This window comes from Vulpes lagopus, chromosome 9, assembly GCF_018345385.1.
Source record: "Vulpes lagopus strain Blue_001 chromosome 9, ASM1834538v1, whole genome shotgun sequence".
Classification (NCBI taxonomy): Eukaryota; Metazoa; Chordata; class Mammalia; order Carnivora; family Canidae; genus Vulpes; species Vulpes lagopus.
Window position 1 is genome coordinate 37,314,193 of NC_054832.1, and position 25,497 is coordinate 37,339,689.

General features: G+C 34.3%; 1 protein-coding gene across 14 annotated transcripts in view; it reads right to left on the bottom strand.

Annotated features, from left to right (window-relative positions):
- VPS13B (vacuolar protein sorting 13 homolog B) overlaps nt 1-25,497 on the bottom strand; it is a 739,627-nt gene that overhangs the window by 712,126 nt on the left and 2,004 nt on the right. For all 14 annotated transcript variants that reach the window (XR_005989852.1, XR_005989854.1, XR_005989853.1 and 11 more), the window contains exon 3: nt 15,068-15,211. Coding sequence is in view for 11 of the 14 variants with exons in the window: in XM_041768645.1 (XP_041624579.1) it covers nt 15,068-15,211 (144 nt within the window). In the remaining 3 variants the exon portion in view is untranslated. The remainder of the gene's footprint in view (nt 1-15,067; nt 15,212-25,497) is intronic.

Genomic DNA, 25,497 nt, shown 5'->3' on the forward strand with positions numbered 1-25,497 from the left:
TTTTAAGTTTATACATGCCACAATAAAAGATTCTAGATATATATAAATATATACATATATATACATATATATATATATATATATATTTTTTTTTTTTTTTAAAGCAAGAACAAAGCAGTGTAGGGATCCCTGGGTGGCTCAGCAGGTTAGCACCTGCCTTAGGCCCAGGGCTTGATCCCGGAGTTCCGGAATCAAGTCCTGCATTGGGCTCCCTGCATGGAGCCTGCTTCTCCCTCTGCCTCTGCCTCTCTCTCTCTCTGTCTGGGTGTCTCATAAATAAATAAATAAAATCTTTAAAAATAAAAAAAGAACAAAGCAGTTTATTGAAGTAAAAGTAGGGGTGCCTCAGTGGCTCAGCTGGTTAGGGTCAATGCGGTTTTGGTTCATGTCATGATCTCAAAGTCATGAGATCAAGTCCCCAATGGGCTCCATGGAGAGCTCAGTGCAGAATCTGCTGGAGATTCTGTCTCTCGCTCTTCCTCTGTCCGATGCAGCCCCACCTCCTCATTCACACATGAACACACACTCACTCTCTCTCTCTCTCAAATAAAATCTTACAAACATCAAACTATACATAAACTTATCTTGGGGCAGCCCAAGTGGCTCAGAGGTTTAGCACCGCCTTTGGCCCTGGGCGTGATGCTGGAAACCTGGGATTGAGTCCCACAACAGGGTCCCCAAGGAGAGCCTGCTTCTCCCTCTGCCTGTATCTCTGCCTCTCTCTGTGTGTCTCTCATGAATAAATGAATAAAATCTTTAAAAAATGATACTCAGATAAATTATTATCATCTATTATCCCTATCCATAAATGAACTTATATGTTACATTTCTTTAGGTACGATGGTAATCAATACAGTGTCAGTGTGATGTACTACAAAATGATTCAGAGAAACAAATATGAGAGAAGAGAAAGTGATCCAGGAAGCTGGGCTAAAAAGATTGAGAACTACAGAAGCAACAGGAGGATAGCCATAAATAAATTTTAGGCAAAGAGTTAAGCCATCAGGTCTACAGTTTAGGAATCTCATTCATTCCTGAAGGCAGTGTGAAAAATGGTTTGGAGAGAAGTACTAGTGATGACTGAAATATCTATATTCAAGACATAGTATATCAGTGGAATCCAGAGACTGATGAATAATGGAATAAAAGCAATGTAGAAAGTTAAGGATGACTTCAGAGTTTCTAGTTTGGATTGAAAGTAAATAGTGGAATTGATCACTGAAATAGATAATATAAAAGGAGGAAAGTATTTCGGTTTAAGATTAATATGGAACATTCCATGGGTTATATAAGCCAAGAAAGATCTTCGCTCTTGATGTTGAAGCTCAGAAAATGAGACTGGACTTCAAGGTAGGATTTTATGAATTAACAACACATAATAACTAAATCCATAGGAAATAAAATTATCCAAAGACAGGATTAAAATACTGAAAGCCCAGGAAACTAATATAAATTTTGGGATGGGTGGCAGAAAAGGTCACAAGAGAGGCCAGAGAAAGGGTGCCAGAAATATAGGGAAACAATCAGAGGAGCCATAGAAAGTGAAGTTTTCAGAGAGAGATTAAAAGTATCAACTATCACAGTTGGGTGAGGATTAAAAAGTGAAAAGTGTCCACTGGATTTTGCAACACTGATGTACTACCGACCTTTGCAGAAGTATTTACAGTGGCACCATGGAGGCATATTCAGTAAATATTAACTTGTAAATTTTTAAAATGGTGGAAAAGGCATACAGATAAAAAGTGAATAAAACCTTCTCTACTTGTAGAAATCTACCAAAAACAAAAATAACTCCTAGAGTAAATAACTGAAGCAAAGTCACAGGACATAGGATTAACATACAAAAATCAACTGCATAATATAAAGATGAATAACTAGAAACCAAAATCAAGAACACAGTGACATTTACCAACAGTCCAAAGAAAATATTTAGGTATAAATCTAACCAAACACATACAGGATCTATATGCTGAAAAAACAAAATGCTTCAAAAAATATCTAAATAACTGTTGACACATACTCTGTTCACCAACTAGAAGACAACATAGAAAAGATGCCAATTCCTCCCATACTGATCTATATATTTAAGGCAATTCCTGCCAAATCCCAACCAGGTTTTCCTAGGCATCAAAAAGCTCATTCTAAAATTTATTTGAAAAGAAATGTTCAATTCTAAATAGCCAGGACAATTTTGAAAAAGAAGAATAAAGTGGGAGGATACACAATTCCCAATGTTAAAGGTTACTATGTAACTATAGTACTCAAGTCAGTGTGATACTAATCAATGGAAAAGAAAAGAGAACCCACAAATAAACCCTTATAAATATACCAAATTGATTTTTGATAAAAGTGCTAAAGTAATTCAATGGAGGAGGCCAACCTTTCCAACAACCCATGCTGGAAAAGCGAGGATCATCCATAGGCCAAAAAAAAAAAAAAAGGGAGAGAGAGAGAGAGCTTCAAACTAATCTATTTTGAGGTGATTTTAATCTAAGGTGTTAAGTTTATAGACTTAAATATGTACAACTACAAAACTCTTAGGATAAAAATATACAAGAAAATCTTTGCTATCTCGGGCTAGGCAAACAGTTATTTGACATCAATAGCACATATGCATAAAAGGAAAAACTGATCAATTAGACCCAAACTTGAAACCTTTTGTTCTACAAAAGGCACTGTTATGATGATCAAAGGACAAATTACAAACTGGCAGAAAGCATTTGTAAACCACATACCTGACACAGAACTTGCTTTAAAATGTACAAAAGAATGAATGAATGAATGAATGAATGAATGAATGAATAAATAAATAAATAAATAAATAAAATGTACAAAAGAACTCACAAAAGTCAACATTGATAAAACAAACATTCAAATTAGAAAGTGAACAAAAAACATGAATACGTATTTTACTAGTACATATGGCAAATAAGTATATGAAAAATGTTCAACATAATTACCCTCAGGAAAATGAGAATTGAGAATTAACACACAATGAGATATCTGCATACTTATCAGAATGGCTAAATAAAAAATAGTGTTAATAACAAATGCTAGTAAGGACAGAGAAACTGGATCACTCCTATACTACTCATGGGAATGGACACTAGTACAACCACTCTCTAGAAATCAATTTAGCAATTTCTTTTAAAATATAAATGGGATACAACAATAGTGACCTTGGGCATCTATCCCAGAACTTAGAGAAGCATAGATATTTGCACCTGGGTGGCCCAGTGGTTGAGCCTCTACCTTTGGCTCTGGTCGTGATCCTGGAGTCCCAGGATCAAGTCCTACATCAGGCTCCCCACAAAGAGCCTGCTTCTCCCCCTGCCTAGGCCTCTCCCTATCTCTGTGTCTCTCGTGAATAAATAAATAAAATCGTTATTTTAAAAAAAAAAAAGAAATTTGTATACAAATATTTTGAGCAGATTTGTAATATCAAAAAAGGGAAGCTACCAAAAATCAGTTGAAAGGATGAATGGTTGAACAATCTGTGGTACAGCAGAAATGTGTGTCAGAATACTACTCAATGATACATACAACAACCAATAACTTGGATGAACCTCAAGGGAGTTATGCTAAGCAAAAAAAAAAAAAAAAAAAACTAACCTCAAAAATTTATATACTGTATGATATCATTTGTATGCATTATTCTTGAAATAAAATTACAGAGAATGAGAAAAGATAAATGGCTGCCAGAGATTAGGGGTCAGAGGGCAAGGACACTCATGGTACAGTTTATAAGGGAGTATCACAAGGAGGCCTTGCAGTGGTGGTACAGTTTTGTATCTTGACTGTGGTGGTAGTTTCACAAAGCTACAGGTAGAATAAAACATGCAGAGCTACGCACATACACACACACACACGGTGAATCTGAATAAACTGAATTAATAATAGTGTCAATGTAAGTTCCTTTTTATATTATACTATAGTTATGCAAGATGTTAACATTAGGGAAGGCTGCGTTAAGGGATGTAAGAGCTCTCTGTATTTTTCTTTGCTACTTCTTGCAAATCTATAATTATTTTTAAGATAAATAATTTTTAATCTTTTTTTAATGAAAGGAAGAGAGGAGCCTGGCTCAGTCGGTAGAATGTGACTGTTTTAGGAGTCTACCTCCTGGGCAGCCCCAGTGGGACAGCGGTTTAGCGCCGCCTACAGCCCAGGGCATGATCCTAGAGACCTGGGATCGAGTCCCACGTCAGGCTCTCTGCATGGTGCCTGTTTCTCCCTCTGCCTGTGTCTCTGCCTCTCTCTCTAGCTGTGTCCCTTTGAATAAATAAATAAAATCTTTTTTTTTTTAAAGAGTCTACCTCCATGCTAGGTGTAGAGATTACTTAAAGTATCTATTTAAAATAAAATGGAAGGAAGAAAAGAATATAAACAGCTTTCAAGTACCCAAGGAACATTCTCCATGATAGGATGATTATCTGCCATAGTTAAATAAATTTCAGAAGTTCAAAATTGTATGAAGTATCTACTCTGACTACAATGGAACAAAACTATAAATCAGTAACAGAAGGGAAATTATAAACTATGTAAACATACAATGGCGGAAAAAAATCACAAAGAAACTACAAAATAAGATGAATGAAAAAACATATCAAACAAATGGATGCACTAAAGCAATACCTAGAAATTTATAGCTGTAAAAAATGTATTATAAAAGAATGATCTCAATCAACAACCTAAATTTACACTCTATGGAACTATTAAAAAAAAATAAAAGTAAACCCAAAACCAGGAATGAATAAAGATTAGAGAAGACATAAAGAAGTCCTAGCCTCAGCAGACAACAAAAAGATATAAAAGGCATCCAAAAAAAAAAAAAAGGCATCCAAATCAACAAGAAGTCAAACTTTGACTACTCACACATGATACTCCATGTAGAAAGTGTGAAAGACCACCAAAATATTGCTAGAACTGATACATGAATTCAGCAAAGTCACAGGACATAAAAAAAATCAATGTACAGAAATATGTTGCATTTCTACACACCAAAAATGAAAGAGCAGAAAGAGGAAACAAGGAATTGATCCCATTTATGACTGCAAAAAACCATTAAGATGTCTAGGAATAAACCTAAACAAAGAGGTAAATGATCTGTACTCTGGAGACTATTGAACAATTATGAAAGATATCGAGGAAGATGTAAAGAAATGGAAAAACATTCCATGTTTGTGGATTGGAAAAACAAGTATTGTTAAAATGTTTATACTACCCAAAATAATCCACACCTTTAATGGAATCCCTATCAAAATACTACATGCATTTTTCACAGACCTAGAACAAACAATCCTAAAATTTGTACGGAACCACAGAAGACCCTGAATAGCCAAAGCAATCCTGAAAAAGAAAAGCAGAGCTGGAGGCATCACAATTCTAGATTTCAAGCTGTATTACAAAGCTGTAGGGATCAAGACAGTATTGTACTGGCACAAAATGATACACACAGATCAATGGAACAGAATAGAGAACCCAGAAATGAACCCGTAACTCTGGTCAACTAATCTCCAACAAAGCAAGAAAGAATGCCCAATGGGGGAAAAAAAAAGTCTTCAACAAATGGTGTTGGGAAAACTGGGCAGCCACTTGCAAAAGAATGAAATTGGACCACTTTCTTACACCATACACAAAAATAAATTCAAAACAGATTAAAGACCTAAACATAAGACAGGAAACCAAACAGTCCTTGAAGAAAGCACAGGCTGTAATTTCTCGGACATGAATCGTGCAACTTTTTTCAAGGTAGATCTTCTGAGGCAAGGGAAACAAAAGCAAAAATAAACCATTGATGGATCCCTGGGTGGCTCAGCGGTTTGGCGCCTGCCTTTGGCCCAGAGCGCAATCCTGGGGTCCGGGATCGAGTCCCACTTCAGGCTCCCGGCATGGAGCCTGCTTCTCCCTCTGCCTGTGTCTCTGCCTCTCTCTCTCTCTCTCTCTCTCTCTCTCTGTCTCTCTAATAAATAAATAAATAAATCTTTAAAATAAATAAATAAATAAACCATTGAGACTACATCAAAATAAAAAGCTCTACACAGCAAAGGAAACAATCAACAAAACTAAAAAGCAAGCACAGAATGGGAGAACATATTTGCAAATGACGTATCTGATAAAGGGTTAGTATCCAAAATCTATAAAGAACTTATCAAAGTCAACAATCTAAAAAACAACCCACTTAAAAATGGGCAGAAGACATGAATACACACTTTTCTAAAGAAAACATCCAGATGGCCAATAGACACATGAAAAGATGTCTACATCACTCATCAGGAAAATGCAAATCAAAATCATAGTGGGATATCACCTGACATCTATCAGAATGGCTAAAATCAACAGCACAAGAAACAGATGATGTCAAGGATGTGGAGAAAGGGGAATCCTCTTGCACTGTTGATGGGAATGCAAACCAGAGCAGCCACTGTGAAAGACAGTATGGAGATTCCTCAAAAAGTTAAAAATAGGGACAGCCCGGGTGGCTCAGTGATTTAGCACCACCTTCAGGCCAGGGCCTGATCCTGGAGACCTGGAATCGAGTCCCACATCAGGCTCCCTGCATGGAGCTTGCTTCTCCCTCTGCCTGTGTCTCTGCCTCTCTTTCTGTGTCTGTCATGAATAAAGAAATAAAATATTTTTTAAAAAAAGAAAAAGTTAAAAATAGAACTACTCTATAATCTAGCAAATGCACTACTGCTAGGTGTTTACCTAAAGAATACAAAAACACTAATTCAAAAGGATACATGCAGCACCCTGGTGTTTATAGCAGCATTATCTACAATACCCAAATTATTAAACAGTTTAAGTCCACTGACTGATGAATGGATAAATAAGATGTGGTATATACATATAAAACTGGATATTATTCAGCCACAAAAAAGAATGAAATCTTGCCATTTACAACAATATGGATGGAGCTAGAGTATAATGCTAAGTGAAATAAGACAGTCAGAGAAAGACAAATACATATGATTTCACTCATATGAGTGAATTTAAGAAACAAAACAAACAAGTAAAGGGTGGGGGAAGGAACAATAAATCAAGAAACAGACTCTTAACTATAGAGAACTGACGATTACAAGAGGGGAGGTTGGTGGGGGATTAATGAGTGTACTTGTCATGATGAGCACCAGGTAATTAAAAACTTAAACTCCCAACAAAGAACAGCCCAAGAAAGATATTTCACTGGTGAATTATACTAAATATATATAGAAGAACTCATGTTAATCCTTCTCGCACTCCAAAAAATGTAATAGGATGGAATACTTCCAAACTCATTTTATGAGTCCAGCATTACTCTGATACCAAGCCCAGACAAAGACACTACAGGATAATTACTGGCTAATATCCCTCATGAATATATATGTAAAAACTCTCAACAAGATATTAGCAAGCTGAATTCAGCATATTTAAAAACTCACAGAGGGATTTACCCCTGGGATACCAGGATGGTTCAATGTACACAGGTAAATATAATAATACATCACATTAACAAATGAAGGATAAAAATCATCTTATTAGATGCAGAAAAAGCATCTGACAACATTCCTTTCATGATAAACACTCTCAACAATTAGGTATAAAAGTAATGTACTTCAACATAAAAGCCATATAGGACACCATGACAGCTAATATCATACTCAATGATGAAAAGCCAAAAGCTTTTCCTATAAGAATAGAACAAGACAAAGATGCCCAATCCCATCACTTTTACTCAACATAATTCTTGAAATCCTAGTCAGAACAACTAGGAAATAAAAAGAAATAAAAGGCATCCAAACAAGAAAGGGAACCTTAAAATGTTTGCAGATAACTATGTTACACATAAAAAACTAAAGAATCCTACAAAAAACTAGTAGGACTAATTCAGTAAAGTTACAGGATACAAAGTAAATATACAAAAATCAGTGTTTCTATATGCTTTTAATGAGTTATCAAAGAGAAATTTAAAAAGCATTCTCAAAAAAAATTCTCATTTACAATAGCATCAAAAACAATAAATACTGTATCTAAAATGATCTATAGGGACACCTGGGTGGCTCAGCGGTTGGGCAGCTGCCTTTTGGCTCAGGTCGTGATCTTGGGATCCAGGATCAAGTCCCATACCCAGCTCTTATGAAGACCCTGAATCTCCCTCTGCCTCTGTCTCTGTGTCTCTCATGAATAAATAAATATTTTAAAAAAATAAAAAATAAAAAATAAATAAAATGATCTATAGATTCAATGCTATCCCTATCAAAATTCCAATGGCATTTTTTTACATATATCAGAAAAACAATTCCAGAATTCATATGGCACCATAGAAAAGATCTCAAATAACCAAAGCAATCTTGAGAAAGAACCAAATTGGAAGCATCACACTTCTTGATTTCAAATATATTTCAAAGCTACAGTAATCAAAACAGTATGGTACTCACATAAAAACAGACACATATCAACGAAACAGCATTGAGAGCCCAGAAATAAACTCATGCATATACAGTCAACTAATCCTTGGCAAAGGAACCAAGAACACACAATACAGAAAGGACAGTTTCTTCAATAAGTCATGCTGGAAAAACTAAGTAACCAGCTACAAAGCAAAAAAAGAAAATGGACTCGACCTTCCACCAAGCACACAAATTAACTCAGAATGGATTAAAAACTTAAAGATAAGACCTGAAACTGTGTAACTACTACAAGAAAAATTAAGGGAAAAGGTTCCTTGACATCAGTCATAGCAATTATTTTTGGATACACCAAAAGCACAGGCAACAAAACCAAAAAAAAAAAAAAAAAAAGGTGGGACTACATCATATTAAAAAGCTACTGCACAGTCAAGGAAACTATCAACAAAATGAAAAGTCAACCTGTTTACAGGAGAATATACGTGCAAACTATACATCTCATAAAGGGTTAATATTTAAAATATTAAAAATGAACTATAATATCAAAAAACAATCCAATTAAAAAGAAGCAAAGGAACTAAATAAGCATTTTTCTAAAGAAGTTAGACAAATGACCAGCAGCTCAAAAGATGCTAGACATCAATAACCATCATAAAAATGCAAATGAAAACCACAACGAAATATCACTCCAAACTATTAGGATGACTATTATCAAACAGACAAGAAATAATGAATATTGAAAAAAGGGAACCTTTGTACAATGTTGGTAGTAATGTAAATTGGTATTGTCATTATGGAAAATGGTACAGAGGTTCTTTAAAAATTCAAAAATAGAGTTACCACATTATCTAGCAATCCCACTTCTGGATATATATGAAAAGAAAACAATATAACTATTTCAAAGAGATATCTGTACTCTCATGTTCACTGTAGCATTACTGACAAAGCCATGATATGGAAATAACCTAAGTGTCCATCAATGGAGGAGTGCCTACATACACACACGTGTGCACATACACACCTGCACATACATGCACAAATATTATTGAGCTGTGAACAATAAATCCTGCATTTGTAACCACATAGATGAACCTGAAGGGCATTGTGATAAATGATATAAGCCAAAGACAAATACTATGTGGAATCTTAAAAAAAAAAAAAAAAAAAAAAAAAAACGGTGTCAAGTGTCAAACTCATAGCAACAGTAGAATTATAATGTTTGACAGGTCCTGGGTCAAATGGGCAATATTAGTCAAAGGGTACAAATTCTCAGTTATAAGCTGAACAAGACCTAAGATTCTAGTGTACAGCTTGGTGACTACAGTTAATAATACTATAGCATATACTTGAAATTCGCTATGAATATATACAAATACATAAAGAAAGAATTCCACCCAGAGTGAAACTCAAAAGTATCTATTTCTCTAGTACATCTCAAAACAGATTTAGAATATAATCTCAGGTATTAAGTTAATTTTAGAAGATTCAAGATACACAGAAGAGAATGGGAACCACCCTAATGCTTGCTGCACCTAACTAAACGGAATACCTCACTTAATCAAAAAATTTGGTATACCTCTATTAAGTGCAAGTAAATTCAGAATCAGATTCACATATTTAAAATTTCTTCAGCAAAACACATGATTTTATGTGTATCTTACAGAAAGGGTGCTTTGGCTTATTCTTCTCTAAGCTGAGGATGTGAATGACATTTACTATCTCTACATATTATTTGGTAATTATAATTATACAACTTCTCCACTCTTTCATGTGGCCTATCACTAGGGCAGATTACTTAGGAATCACTGTCAAGGACTCTTGGATTCTCCTCTGCTGATTCCTCCATTTGCCTTCTTTATATAAAACATCAATGCCCCCACTTCCTACTCTTAGTTCACCATTCCAGCTACAACACCAGAAACAAGAATTCAAACCAAGCCCTAAAGTTTGTAGGCAGCAAATATAGCCCAACACTGGAAATTATTTAACTATATACTCCATCTACAAAATTCTTCCACTAGATCAAAAATGATATAAAACTATAATTAATTTTATTAATAATTATGTAGCTTTTCTGAACTGTTACACAGGAAGATGTACCAGAGTATTCATCTCCTTTACATATAAAAGGGGTTCCCTGTGAGAGTAAAGACACTACCCATAAATTATAGGGAACTCTTTCTCACTTTTTATATAAGGAAACTACGGAATGAATCTAGACTACATTATTCATTATCATCAATACCATCATTAACTTATAACAGTGCAAGTGAGGAAATCAATAATAGTACAATAAAGTACACAGCTCAAGTCAGCATTTCTGAACCCTGTTAAATTTCTGAAAAAGTAAGTTGTCTTAGTCTGTTTGGGCTGCTATACAAAATATCACAGATTGAGTAGCTTACAACAGCAACAGAAATTTATTTCTCACAGTTCTGTAGGCTGGGAAGTCCAAGATCAAAGTGCCAACGTGGTCTGGTTTGAGGGCCCTCTTCCCGGTTCACAGCTGGTACCTTTTCACTGTGTCCTCACATGGCAAAAGAGGTAGGCATCTCTTTGGAGCCTCTTTTATAAGGCACTAATCCCATTCATGAGGGCTCATGACTTAAGCATCTCCCAAAGACCCTACCTCCTAATACCATCATCTTTGGGGATAATTTCAATATATGAATTTTGGCGGGGGGGGGGGGGTGACAATGACACATAACACATTCAAATGACTACTATAGTAGTAGTCATTCAAATTAATCCCACCTTATTTAAGAGAATTAAAGTGTTTTTTTTAAAGGCCATATATATATTAATAGCTTTACCAATACTTCCTCCAGCATAGTGCTCAAGCTTCGAGGACAAGATAGGATACTTTCCTATGGTCTTTAAGACTACCTAAATGAATAGTGGATTTCGAGAGCACCAAAACATGCAAGAGAACAAGACTGTCCTGTAACTCCAAGCACTGACCAGGATTAAAAAGCACATACATATATTAACAAAGAGCTGAGGGGGTTTAATCCATTTTTACATTTTAAAGTCTTGGTTGAGGTACAAAAGATTTTAGGTTTGTGGGGGTTTTTTTTGTTTTTTTTGTTTTTTTTTTTTTTTAATGAACAGCAAGTATTCAATAAATAGCTTTGCAAATGGTCACTTTTATCAGGTCAAAAGACTTTATAGGTTTTGGGGGGTGGGGGCTTCTTGCTGTTTTGTTGTTTCTTAAACTTTCTAGGTGACACAAAGGCCAAAATAAATAGTTCTTTAAAAACAAATTTACTACTACTCTAGGTTAAAGAAGTTTTTTTGCAAGATTTATTAATACAATGAACTAAAAGATCATATACAACCAACCATAGGGTTAAGAACTATGTATCAAGTCTTGCCCTATTTTCCAGATGAGGCCCAAAGAGGCTAAAAAGCAAGATAAGCAAAAGGAGGAGAGCACATAGTTAAATGTAAGTTACTCAGTTATGTGCTAGATCCACATGTATTTATTAGAGGGAACTAGTTAAATAAGTCAGACTGGGACCACTGATGATGTGTCATGAATCAAATTCTGTATCTGAAGTCAGAGGGAAAAAAAAAAAAAAAAACGCTCACAAGTAAAATCTGAAGGATCTAAAGGCGGTTTGATGACCGATATGTCTCTCAGAGTAAACAGCTAACAGTTAAATATATTCTGAGTGAAATATTAATTCACCAAAAATAGTTCAATGTGAACATCAAGGTGGCATTTGATCTAACACAACAACTTGGGTCACCTTCTCATCCCCAAAAAAATCTCTATTAAACTAATTATAGGGGTGCCTGGGTGGCTTGGTCAGTTGAGCATCCGACTCTTGGTTTCAACTCAGGGCATGATCTGAGGGTGGAAAGATAGAGCTCTGCACTCAGCAGGGAATCTGCTTGAGATTCTCTCCCTACCTCCCTCTCCCACCTTCTGGCTCACACCCAAGAACTCTCTAAATCTTAAACAAAACAAAACAAAAAGCTAATTACAGAGATATGCTAAGGCAAAGGCAATATATTATAATTATTATCTCTAGAGTCACCCACAATCATCATAAATCTCTTTCTCTAGGTCTCTTTAGAAGATTATATAAATATCTTGGCAATGTTTTTACAGTGCACTGAAGAGCAACAAACTAAATGTTGGTAGAATTAAACTGAACTTTACAAATGAGACATGCCTTCTTATCAAGGCATTTAGCAATATTATATTTTTGTAATGTTCTGTTCTGAATTAGACCTCAGATTTCTAACTTTAAGTTGTATTTATTAATTGTCAAATATCAATAGTAGTATTAACAGATTCGTATCTATAAATCTAAAGGATCCCTTCATTTAACCAAACATCCCACACTAAATTTATGAAATAAGTATTTACTTCATTGTGATTCTACAATGTAGTAATTTGAAATAATTTAAATTAAATATAGGCTTATTCAGTTTTACTAGTACATATGTAACTTTTTAACTTAATTTTCTACTATACTAATCAGAACTTAACATAGGAAAATAAACTGTTTAAAAACGTGTTTCATCTATAATGTCTTACTGAAAAATTAATTCCAATCACTAACCTAAGTATTACTCTCCAGGGATGGACAATGCTGAATAATTTGTCCAAATGTCAACTGCAATTTTCAAAAATCTTTTCTACCTCAAAATTTTAAACATCTGCAAAAAATACTTGTTTTGAGAGTAGTTTACATTCATGACAGTTGACCTTTTGCTGTACACACCACAAAATTCAAGTCTCAAATACCATGCAGCAAGAAACCTGATCATTCCTGCAGTAGCCATCTGCATGGTCCAATATCAAATATTAGTTCTAGGCTGCACTAAATCATGTGTTACAAATCTTTTTCTACAGGCTCTATAATTAGTTGTAATTTGCCTCTTTTAAAATGTGTTTCTTATGGGACATCTGGCCTTGAAACTTCCACCTTCCCATTGAAAAAATACTTAGTGTATGGATTTTTTTTTCTCTTTTAATATGGAACACTCCATGGGTGGTATAACTAAGTCCAGACTTTTAAAAAAATTAAATTCCAGGAACAGACGATGATTAAGACCATTTAAGTATTACCCAAAATAAATGTAAAGTAAAACTCTGTTGTAATATAACTACATCACAGACTTCTCTATCAATCTCCCATGTATTTTATATTTACAAAATAAATTCTCATGATAATACAGCATTGGTCTACTTAGTTCCAGAAACTAGATCAGTTAAATTGGTTAATAAAGGTTTAGAATGAAAGATTTCAAAAAAGGAGAAAAAGAGTCCGGTGGGTTAATATGACAAAGTATCTTTTTAAAATAGGAAATTAAAAAAATAAAATTAAAAAAATAAAATAAAATAGGAAATTATTTTAACATCATAAATAATAATTTCAGACTAAAGTTATACTTAGGATTACACTAAAATTGCCTTAACATTTAATAAACTATTAATTTGCAAAATTTAAATTATTAATATTCATCAATTCGTTTGGTTCTAGAAAGCATTTTTTAAACTTGCAAGTTAAATATGGGCTAAGGAAAAAGTAATAAAATGAAAGAGACACTACTTTTCTCTAAGATGAAAATGGAAAAATTTATGATATACTGCAATCAGGCCTATCTGCTTTCTAGATTAAATAATTTTTGCTAGAAACTCCTTAAAAATCAGTATTACATCTTTATAAAAAGCGAAAACCAAAACACTAAGGAGAAATGTAAGATGGGTCAGAGAAAAGCTAGGTCAGGAAAAAAAAATCAGCTTCTGATGCCAAAACGTCAATGTAATTTGATAGGTTTCTTAAATTCCACATAATCATATGGTATTTGTCTTTCTCTGACTTATTTGGCTTATCAAAACACTCTCTAGCTCTATAGATGTCATTGCAAATGGCAAGATTTTCATTCTTTTTATGGCTGAGTAATATTCCATTGTGTGTGTATATATATGTGTATATATATATCATATATATGATACGTGTGTGTGTGTGTGTGTGTAATATATCATAGCTTATTTACCCATTCAAACCAGCAAAAGGGAAAAAAGGAGGCAAACCAAGAAATGAACTCCTAACTATACAGAACTAATAGTCGTTACCAGAGGAGAGATGTGTGTGAGAATGGGTTAAAAAGGCGATGGGGATTAAGGAGTACACTTGTGATGAGCACCAGGTGTTATATTTAAATGTTAAATTACTATAACCTACAGCTGAAATTACTATAATACTGTAGGTTAACTGGAATTAAAATAAAAACTTAAAATTTGATATGAAGGTAAATTCACTATATTTTCATCTCAAAAAATGACAAATTTCCATCTCATTTAGAAATGTCATGTAAATATAAGAAAATCATATAGGTCTTTTGCAAAAACTCAAAAACCTTCACCTGAAAATTGGACACAATCAGGTCCTACTTCTAGTAGATACAGATAATAAGCCATCTATATGATCCCTATGATGTTTAATTAGATTAAGTAAAATTAGTATGAAAATAACCACAGAATAATTTATCCAAATATAAGAATATCCTTTTGCAATTAATTATGCTACATTAATAGGCATGTAAGAAACAGTAAGTGTACATAAACTTTTTGTAAAAGGTGACATATCCCAAACATTAAAAATTAACACCAATAACTATTAAAACTGGTTAACAAACAACTAGGTTCAAAAACTTCTTACCTGTATTCCATCTTTAAGTTTCAAAATGCATTCCATTGTATTGATGGTAATTACCACTGGTTCTGAACCCAGTTTTGTCCATGGTACATGGATCCTCAACTCATGAATATGTCCACTTAAAAAAGTAAATGGCAATTTCAATTCCTTAAAACATAAAACATTAAGTTAGTAAGTGCTTAATTTTTTTACTCTAATACTCAAATTACTTTCTAAAAAGAGAAATGAAATATCTAAAAATATTTTTTAGAATACTATTCATCAAAAGGTAACAAATAACTTGTTCAATTATAGCTAATGATACACCACAAAAACTTATTGTACAAGTTACTCTTATTAAGCTACTTAACCTGCCTAGGACCCCGTTTCTTTTTCTGATGAGTCAATATAAAACACAATACGTGGTACATAACAAAGGTTCACACATGGTAGTGGTTGTAATAATCATCATAAACAGCAGGGTTGAGATAACCGAATGGGATATTTAAAATCTCTATTAAAAACATGTATTTTTTAAAACTAATAGAGCAGGATTGTAAAGCAAGTTCAAAGGAAGGGCGTGGGAGCAGAGTTAAGAGACAGGAGAGCGACCCAAGAAAATAAAAACTGACCAACCTTGAAAACTAAAAATAGTATTGAGCTTTACCCAATTAAAGATTGTACCTGGAAACTATCTGGTCATAAAATGTAAATGTTTGCTGACTGATTTCCATTATTATTAGAAAGAAGTGGGGAATACCTGGGTGGCTCAGCAGTTTGGCGCCTGCCTTTGGCGGAGGGTGTGATCCTGGAGTCCAGGGATGGAGTCCTACATCGGGCTCCCTGCATGGAGCCTGCTTCTCCCCCTGCCTGTGTCTCTGCCTCTCTCTCTCTCTCTCTCTCTCTCTCTCTCTCTCATAAGTAAATAAATAAAAATCTTAAAAAAAAAAAAAACTGTAAAGCAGCAGAAAAAAATTTACTTTAAAAAAACAAATTTATATAAAGTGCTTAGAATATTATCCTCCTCTAAGAACAATCATTATAAAAATGCTAACTATGCTTACAAATATGTGGGTCTCATATATGTCTTCACAAGTTTTTTTTTCTGCAAGGGCAGAATACTTAAAATCTATTTCTACTGTATTATTCTAATGGAATGTCACAATTTAAGTATTTGCCATTATTAAGCTGAAAGGTTAATTTCTTTTTTTTTTAAGATTTTACTTATTTATTCACAAGAGACACAACACAGAGAGAGGCAGAGACACAGGCAGAGAGAGAAGCTGACGCCATCCATGCAGGGAGCCTGATGTGGGACTAGATCCCAGGTCTCCAGGATCACACCGCGGGCTGAAGGTGGCGCTAAACCGCTGGGCCACCAGGGCTGCCCTGAAAGATTAATTTCAAGTGTAAATCAACTGGCACAGATTATATTTTCAACAGCATCTATAACAAAAAACAATGTTTACTGAGCACTTACTATGTTCCAGGTACTTTACCTGAATACAATTCTTTAATCCTTATTAGAGCCCAAAAAGGTAAATACTATTAATCTACCCATTTTACAGATGAAGAATCTGAGGTATAGAAAGGTCAAGTAACTTCCCAAAATGACACATCTTGGAAAACCAGGACTCAAAACTGGAAAATATGATGCCAGAACAATACTTAACAATACTTACTTAAACTTTCCATTGGTTATACATCTGTTTGAACAATGAGCCCATGATATTGCCATCTCTACCACTTCCTGACTTGTGAAACAATAAGACATTTGTGAAATGCCCAAAGTTGCAATTTATGGGCACAAATCAGATTCTCACAAAAGAAGTTAAAAGCATGTGAATCAAACTCAAGACCTAGGTATTATTAAAATGTTGTTAATAACTTTCTACTACCTAAACACTAACACATGAGGCAGCATTCTATATTTAAACATAGAATTTTGAACTATATCACCCATACTGAAATCTGCTTTAAGGTCAACACTTATCCGGCAGCCCCGGTGGCCCAGCAGTTTAGCGCCGCCTGCAGCCCAGGGTGTGATCCTGGAGACCCCGATCGAGTCCCACTTCAGGCTTCCTGCATGGAGGAAGCCCGCTTCTCCCTCAGCCTGTGTCTCTGCCTGTCTCTGTCTCTGTCTCTGTCTCTCTCTCTGAATGAATGAATGAATGAATGAATGAATAAATAAATAAATCTTTTTAAAAAAAAGGTCAACACTTATTAATCATCTAACTATAAGCAAGATGGCTTCCATTTCCTCAGAATTGTGATATATGAGAATACATTATGCCTTGCTAAAGATAAAACACAAATGTTGATATAAATAGACCATCCTAATGTAATTATAAGACAATTTTCATTCCTTTTACTTCATATACTGTACTTCAAAATTTTATTCACTTATAACTATTCAGAAATACATTGTAAAAAAAAATGCATTCCTAAAATCAGAATATCTATGAGTGCACAAAGAATGTTAGTAACAAAGAATTTAAGAAGGGTGTTAAATAGTTTTTAGAAACCTAATTCTAGGGATCCCTGGGTGGCGCAGCGGTTTGGCGCCTGCCTTTGGCCCAGGGCGCGATCCTGGAGACCCGGGATCGAATCCCACGTCAGGCTCCTGGTGCATGGAGCCTGCTTCTCCCTCTGCCTGTGTTTCTGCCCCCCTCTCTCTCTCTCTCTCTCTCTCTCTCTCTCTCTCTCTCTCTGTGACTATAATAAATAAATAAATAAAAAATTTAAAAAAATTAAAAAAAAAAAAAGAAACCTAATTCTAGGTAGGCTATAACAAAATATTCTTACGGACAACAGGCATACTTTAAATTTAACAAGTAAAAGCAAACAGACAAAACTAAAAACCTTCATGCAGCAAAGAAAACATTCAAGAGAGTGAAAAGGCAACCTATGTAATGGGAAAAAAATATTTGCAAACCATTATCTGATAAGGAATTAATATCTAAAATAACAGAAAGTAATCCAATTTAATAATGGATGAATGACTGAAGAGACATTTCTCAAAAGAATACAAACAAATCGCCAGCAAGTTTATGAAAAGATGTTCAACATCACTAAGCAGGGAAATGCACATCAAAACCACAATAACCTACCATCTCATACCTGTTAGAATGGCCACTACCAAAAAACAAAAATAAGAATGGCCACTATCAAAAAACAAAAAGTAACAATTGCTGGTAAATATGTGGACAAATATTTCTGTTAGTAAAAATGTAAATGATACAGCCTCTAAAGAAAGCATTATAGATGCTCCTCAAAAAATTACTAGAATCACCATGATAAATCAGTTCTGAATATATACCAAAAAACTGAAAACAGGATCTCAAAAAGATTTGCATAACCATGTTCACTGCAACATTATTCACAATAGTCAAAAGATGGAAGCAGCCTAAATGTCCACTGAAAAATAAATGGATAAAGAAGATATGCTATATACAATCAAATATATCCAGTCTTTTAAAAAGAGGAAATTGTCTTGTGCTATAAAATGAATAAACATGTTGAAGACATTATGCTAAGTGAAATAAACCAGTCACAAAAAGACAAACACTGTATGATTCTACTTATACAAGATTCCGAAGGTAGTCAAATTCTTTCAAAATAAAATGATGGTAGCCAGGGGCTGGGGGAAAGAAGGAAAAAGGAAGTTGTTAAATGAGTATACAGTTATAATTTTTGAAAGATGAAAAAGGTCTACAGATCTATTCAATAACAATGTGCATACAGTTATAATTAGTGTATACTTCAAGATGGTTAAGATGGTAAGTTTTATACATTTTACTACAAAATAAAAATGAATACAGGACAGGACTTCAAGAATTCTCAATTAGGAATTTGGCAAGTCCTCTTTCCAAAAAGCAACAAAACTAGACAAAGTTGTCAAAAATGATAGAAAAAAATCAGAAGTATAACCTCAGGAAACAGTATTTGTTGGTACAAGCTACAAAACAGCAGATCGGCCAGAAAATTAGCAGAAAGATCAAGAGAATAAAACAGCCAAAGATGACCTTGCTATGATTTCACATATCCCTGATAGTCCAGATAGCTATATGCATTTGCCAGGCTGTGCTTACTTAGAGGAGAGGGAACTAACAAGCTACTCATTCATGATTAACCAAGAGGCCTTGTAAAACTTAGTAAGTTAAGAAAGGAAAGAAAGATTTAAAAAAATCCGATTTACAAACTCTCTGAATTGAGAACATTATGATATATATCACATGCCAAAGAGTGGAAGCCTTACTAGTTCAATGGTTTAAATAGCTTCTAGCCAACCACTGGCTGATGACTAAATTCCAACATTAGAGGCCACACACTATAGGGGAAATACCACAAATGTGGTTCAGGCAAGTCACTAAAGAAATAAACCAATAACAACAACAACCATCCCCTGGATAGAGGAAATCAGAGTTCAGAGTTGCTTCAACTTACTATCTAAAATGTCCAGTGTTCAACCAAAAAATATATGAAACATGGAAAGTAGACAAAGTAAATAAAAACTCTCTCTAAGGGTGCTCAACTGTACAATTTAGTTCACAAAGACTTCAAAATACCTATTATAACTATGTTCAAATAATAAAGGAAACCATATTTACATAATTCAGGGAATATAGGACAATTCATCAAATAGAAAATATCAATGAAACAAATTACCAAGAAGAACTAAATGGAGACTATGGAAGCACAGAAGCACAGTAAATTAAGTGAAAAATCCACTAGAAGAGCTCAGTATCAACTGGCAAAAGAATCAGTAAATCCACCCCCTAACACATCTCCATAAAAATGTAGAAAGCCGGAGACAAAAAGAAAATCTTAAAATCAGAAACAAAACGGCTAACTTCTCATTACAAACAATAATGGCAAGAATGTAATGAGACGACATTTAAAAATAACTGTCAACCAAAAATTCTATATCCAGCAGATATCCTTCAAAAATGAAGGCAAGGGGATCCCTGGGTGGCTCAGCGGTTTGGCGCCTGCCTTTGGCCCAGGGCGCGATCCTGGAGTCCCGGGATCGAGTCCCGCATCGGGCTCCCAGCATGGAGCCTGCTTCTCCCTCTGCCTGTGTCTCTGCCTCTCTCTCTATTTCTCTATCATAAATAAATAAATAAAATCTTTAAAAAAAAAATGAAGGCAAAATAAAGGAATACCCAAAGACTCAGATAATTCAGTTAATCCTAAAAGTACATCTATCTGATTGAAAGGAACATCAGACAGTAACTCAAATTCACACAAAAAGCATCAATAAATGTAATTTTATCATTTTTTTCTGATTTAAAAGGCCATTATCTAAAATAGAATAATCAAATTGTACTACCATTGGACTTACAACACATAAAGATGTAACACTAACACAAAGTAGTAGACATTTAAACGAAATAATGGAGCTACAACAGAGAAAGTTTCTGTATTTTAATGTAACAAATTTAGCATTAATCTGAAATAGAAATTGGATGCATATTGTAATCCTTTGAGCAACCACTAAGAACAAAAATGTGAAAATTAAAGAAAATGAAACATTAAAAATACTTAATATAAAAAAAAAGTAGTAAAGCGTTATAAGGGAAAAAAGACACAAAAAACATTGAAAATAGAAAATGGTAGATGTAAATCCAACCATACAATTAAAAACATTAAATGTGGACAGATTAAATACTCCAATCAAAAGGCAAAGATTGTAAGACTGGACTTTTTTTTTTTTTTTTTTTTTTTAAAGAGTCGGGGTAATGGAAAAGAAAGAAAATCTTAAGCTGGCTCCACACCTAGCACAAGCCTGATGTAGGGCTCAATTGGACAACAATGAGATCATGACCTGTGCCAAAAATCAAAGTAGAACACTTAACTGACTGAGCCACCTAGGCACCCCAAGGCTGGATTTTAAAAGATCCAAATATATGTTCTCTTCAAAAGACAAACTTTAAATTCAAAAGCAAATAGGCTGAAAATAAATCTTAAAAAACATACGAAAAAATAATTTTTTTCTACAGATACAAAGAACAGATTGATAGTTGCCAGGGGTATGGGGTGGGCAAAATGAGTGAAAGGAGTCAAAAGGTACAAACTTCCAGCTGTAAAATAATTCAGGGGGATGTAATGTACAGGAGGACTTTAATGATACTAAACTATATATCTGAACATTGCTAAGAGAATAAATCCTCTAAGTTCTTATTACAAAAATAAATTCATTAACTATGCAGGGTGACAGATATTAACTAAATTTATTTTGATAATTGATCCTTTTGCAATATATAAAATATCAAATTATGTAGTACACCTGATTTTATACTCTTATGTCAAGTATACATCAATTAAAAAGCAGTAAATGAGACTCCAAGGAAATCATGTGACCCAGCTTCTTGCCTGGAATACCTGAAATACATTTTCTTGCTATTTAGAGAAACAGTATAGATTCTCTTTTAAGCATATAGTAAATTTTCATTTCTATGATACTATTTCTACCAGTGTCTCTGTCCTCCTGTTTTGTTTGTTTATTTTTGAGAGGGAAGCAGGGGGAGGGAGTAAGGGAGAGAGAAAATCTTAAGCAGGCTCCACACCCAGTGTGGAGCCCAACACAGGGCTCAATCTCAGGATTCTGAGATCATGACCTGAGCCAAAATCAAGTCAGACATTTAACCAACTGAGCCACCAAGGTGCCCTATTTCTGTTTTTCATATGACTGTTTTCCAAAGTGAATAATTTATCGCAGTCTTGGGATGAAATAAAAATGAACGAGATGAAATTTGAAAAGAGGTATAGTTAAAACTAAATAACACGCCAGTAAAACTTTCAAAGAGATGATATTAGGCATGAAGAAAAACAACACAGAAGTTGAAGACAATTAAAAAACAGTGTACTGAGAAAAATATATATGTATAATGCAAACAGCAACCACAGAACAGCTGGAGTAATTACACTATTAACAAAATAGACTTTAAAGAAATTAAAGATAACATGAGACACTTTATAATGATAGAAAGGTTAATTCAAGAAAATATAAAAACATACATGAGCATAGCAACAAAACCCCAAAATACATAAAGCAAAAACTAACAAAAGTAAAAAAAAAAAAAAAAAAAATAGCTAAACAGTCACAGACTTTAATATTCACAATAACCGGGCAGCCAAGGTGGCTTAGCGGTTTAGCGACGCCTTCAGCCCAGGGCCTGATCTGGAGACCCGAGATGGAGTCCCATGTCAGGCTCCCTGCGTGGAGCCTGCTTCTCCCTCTGCCTGCGTCTCTGCCCCTCTCTCCCTCTCTCTCTCTCTCTCTCTCTCTCTCTCATGAATAAATAAAATATTTTTTGAAAATAAATAAATATTCAAAATAACGTATAGATAGAAAAATCAACCATATGGGAGACTCGAACAACACTATCAACAAACTAAACCTGAAATGTATAAACCACTCCATCCAGCAAATACAAAATACACATTCATCAAGGAAAACCAGAAAGCATTTGAACTGAATGAAAATGAAAATACAACATAACAAAATTTATGGGATGCAGCTAAAGACATTTGTAGCTGTTTAAATGCCTATAATAGAAGAAATATCCCAAATCAATAACCTAAACTTCTACCTGAAAAGGTAGAAAAACAAGCCAAATCCAGCTAACCAAACTGAACAAGCACACAAAAGGACCACAATACTAACAAAATGCAGGGAAGTGGGAGGGCATATACAGTCAAACTGTTAACACTGTTCAGGAAATGGTAAAAGTACTAAGTTAGACTCTAATAAGTTAAATATGCATTTTGTAACCTTTAGCATAAGCAACTGAAGCAATTTTTAAAACAGCATTATTAAGAAGACTTTAAAGCAAGAAGAATTACTAGAGTGAAAGACATTTCAGGACAATTTTTAAGCATTCTGAACAATAAGATAACACTTAAATTTGTGTACACCTAAGAGCAATTTCTAAATATGTAAAGTGAAAGGTGAAAGTTGACAAAATTAAAAAGTAGAATAACTGCAGATATTAATATACCTTAATCATTGACAGAACAAGCAGATACAAAAATCCACATGGATTTACAAGATCTTAGAAACTCTATTAGTCAATTTGAAGTAAATTAATTTATAGAATACAGCAACAACTGCAAAATACACACTTTTTATCAAGTGCACACAGAATGTTTACAAAAATAGACCATATACTGATTCATAACTGTAATGGATTAAAATGATACAGAGACTATGCTGACCATAGTGAAATTAAATTAGAAATCAATAAAAGAGGGGCACCTGGATGGCTCAATGGTTCAGCATCTTCCTTTGACTCAGGTCCTCATCCCAGGCCCAATCCCACATGGGGCTCCTTGCAGGAAGCCTGCTTCTCCCTCTCCTGTGACTCTGCCTCTCTCTCATGAATAAATAAAATATTTTTTAAAAAATAAATAAAATAAACTGGACCAAAAAAAAAACAACTTATCGCTTTACGTATGACAATTCAGAGCAGGGGAAGGAAAACTTTTGCAGTAAGGGCCAGATAGTACATATTTAGGCTTTTGCAAGCCATGCACTCTCTATCCCAGCTACTCAACTCTTACCATTTTAGTTTGCAAAAGCTGTTAGACAATATGTAAACAAATTAAAATAGCTGTGCTCCAATAAAATTTTACTTACAAAAGCAGGCCCAAGCCATTGTTTGCTGATCCCTAGTTTTGACAAAAATGGAGAAATTCATTGAAAAACATGACCAAAAAAAAAAAAAAATACTAAAAAAGAAAAAAGGAAAAATATAACTAAACAAAACTAACAGAAAGATATAAAAATCTAAACAGTCCTTTATCTACTAAAGAAATTAAACCAGAGGGGTGTCTGGGTGGCCCAGTCAGTTAAGTACTGACTCAGTTTCACCTCTGGTCATTATCTCAGGGTCCTGAGATGGAGCCCCAAGTTGGGCTCCAGGCTCAAGGTGGAGTCCACTTGGTCCTCTCCCTCCCCCGACCCCCGTTCCTCCTCCCCCACTAAAGTAAGTAATAAAATCTTTTTTTTATTAAATCAAGAATTTAAAACTTTCCAACTAAGAAAACTCCTGACCCACATGACTCCAGCATTCATTTTTCCTAACATTTAAGAAATTAATAAAAGAACAAAATTGGAGATTACATACTTCTTGATTTTAAAACTTACTACAAAGTTCTGGTAATCAAAGTGAAACTGACAACAATAGACCTACAAACCACCAAGGAAACTGTACTGAGACCCTAGAAATAAACCCTCACATCCCTCCCAGGTGATTTTCAAGAAGGTTGCCATGACCATTCAAAAACAATGAAATCTTGCCATTTGCAGCAACATGGATGGAAATAAAGTGTATAATGCTAAGTGAAATAAGTCAGAGAAGAACAAATATTGTAGGATTTCACTGATATGTGGAATTTTAAAAAATGAGTAAAAGGTGGGAAAAAAAGAGGAAAGTAAACTAATTAACATACTCTAAACCATACAGTATAAACCAATGGTTACCAGAGGAGGGGGTGGGGGGATGGGTTAAATAAGTCACAGATATTAAGAGAGCAGTTGTCATGATGAGCACAGGGTGATTAAAATCAAAACAAAACAAGAGCATCTTCATGTCCCTGGAATAAGTGAATATTTCTTAAACAAAATAATGGAAAAGACTGACAAGTTGGACCTTACTGAAATTATGAACTTCTATTCATCAAAAGATAATTTTAAGAGAGTAAAAAGCCAAGCCACAGACTGGGAGAAGATATTGCAAAATATATCTGACAAAGAACTCATTTCCAAAATATGTAAAGAACCCCTACACACCAATTTAAAAAATACCCAATTTTATTAAAAAGGCAAAAGAATTAGAGACTTTCAAAAGAGGGTATTCAAATAGCCAATAAGCAGCAGGTGAAAATATGTTCAACATCAGTCATTAAGAAAACGCAAATTTAATGAGACACCATTACACACCCAGCAGAACGGCTAAAATTAAAATAACAAACATGCCAAGTAATAGCAAATCTCTGAAGTAACTGGACCTCTCAAACACCATTGATAAGAATGTAAATGGATACACCACTTTGGAAAACCATGGCAGTATCCATCAAAGCTAAACAAATACATACCTCCTAAGTATACATCTAAGGAAAATTTACATCTATGTCCACCAAAATACACATACAAGAATGTTTACAAGAACCTTCTTCATAAGAGCCCAAAGCAGAAACCACCCAAATGTACATCAGTGGGAAAATAAATTGTGAATCTTTAGCCAATGGAATACCACAAGACAATATAAAGAACTACAGCTCCTGCTGCAACATGGGTTAATTTTAGCCATTAAGTTAAACAGCCAGACTAGTGATTCCAATTTATTAAGGTTCAAGAACAGGTAAAACTTTATGTTGACAAAAGTCAGAATAATGGTCACCTGTTTTAGGGGTTGGGGATACTGATTTGCAAAGGGGAGCCATTCAAA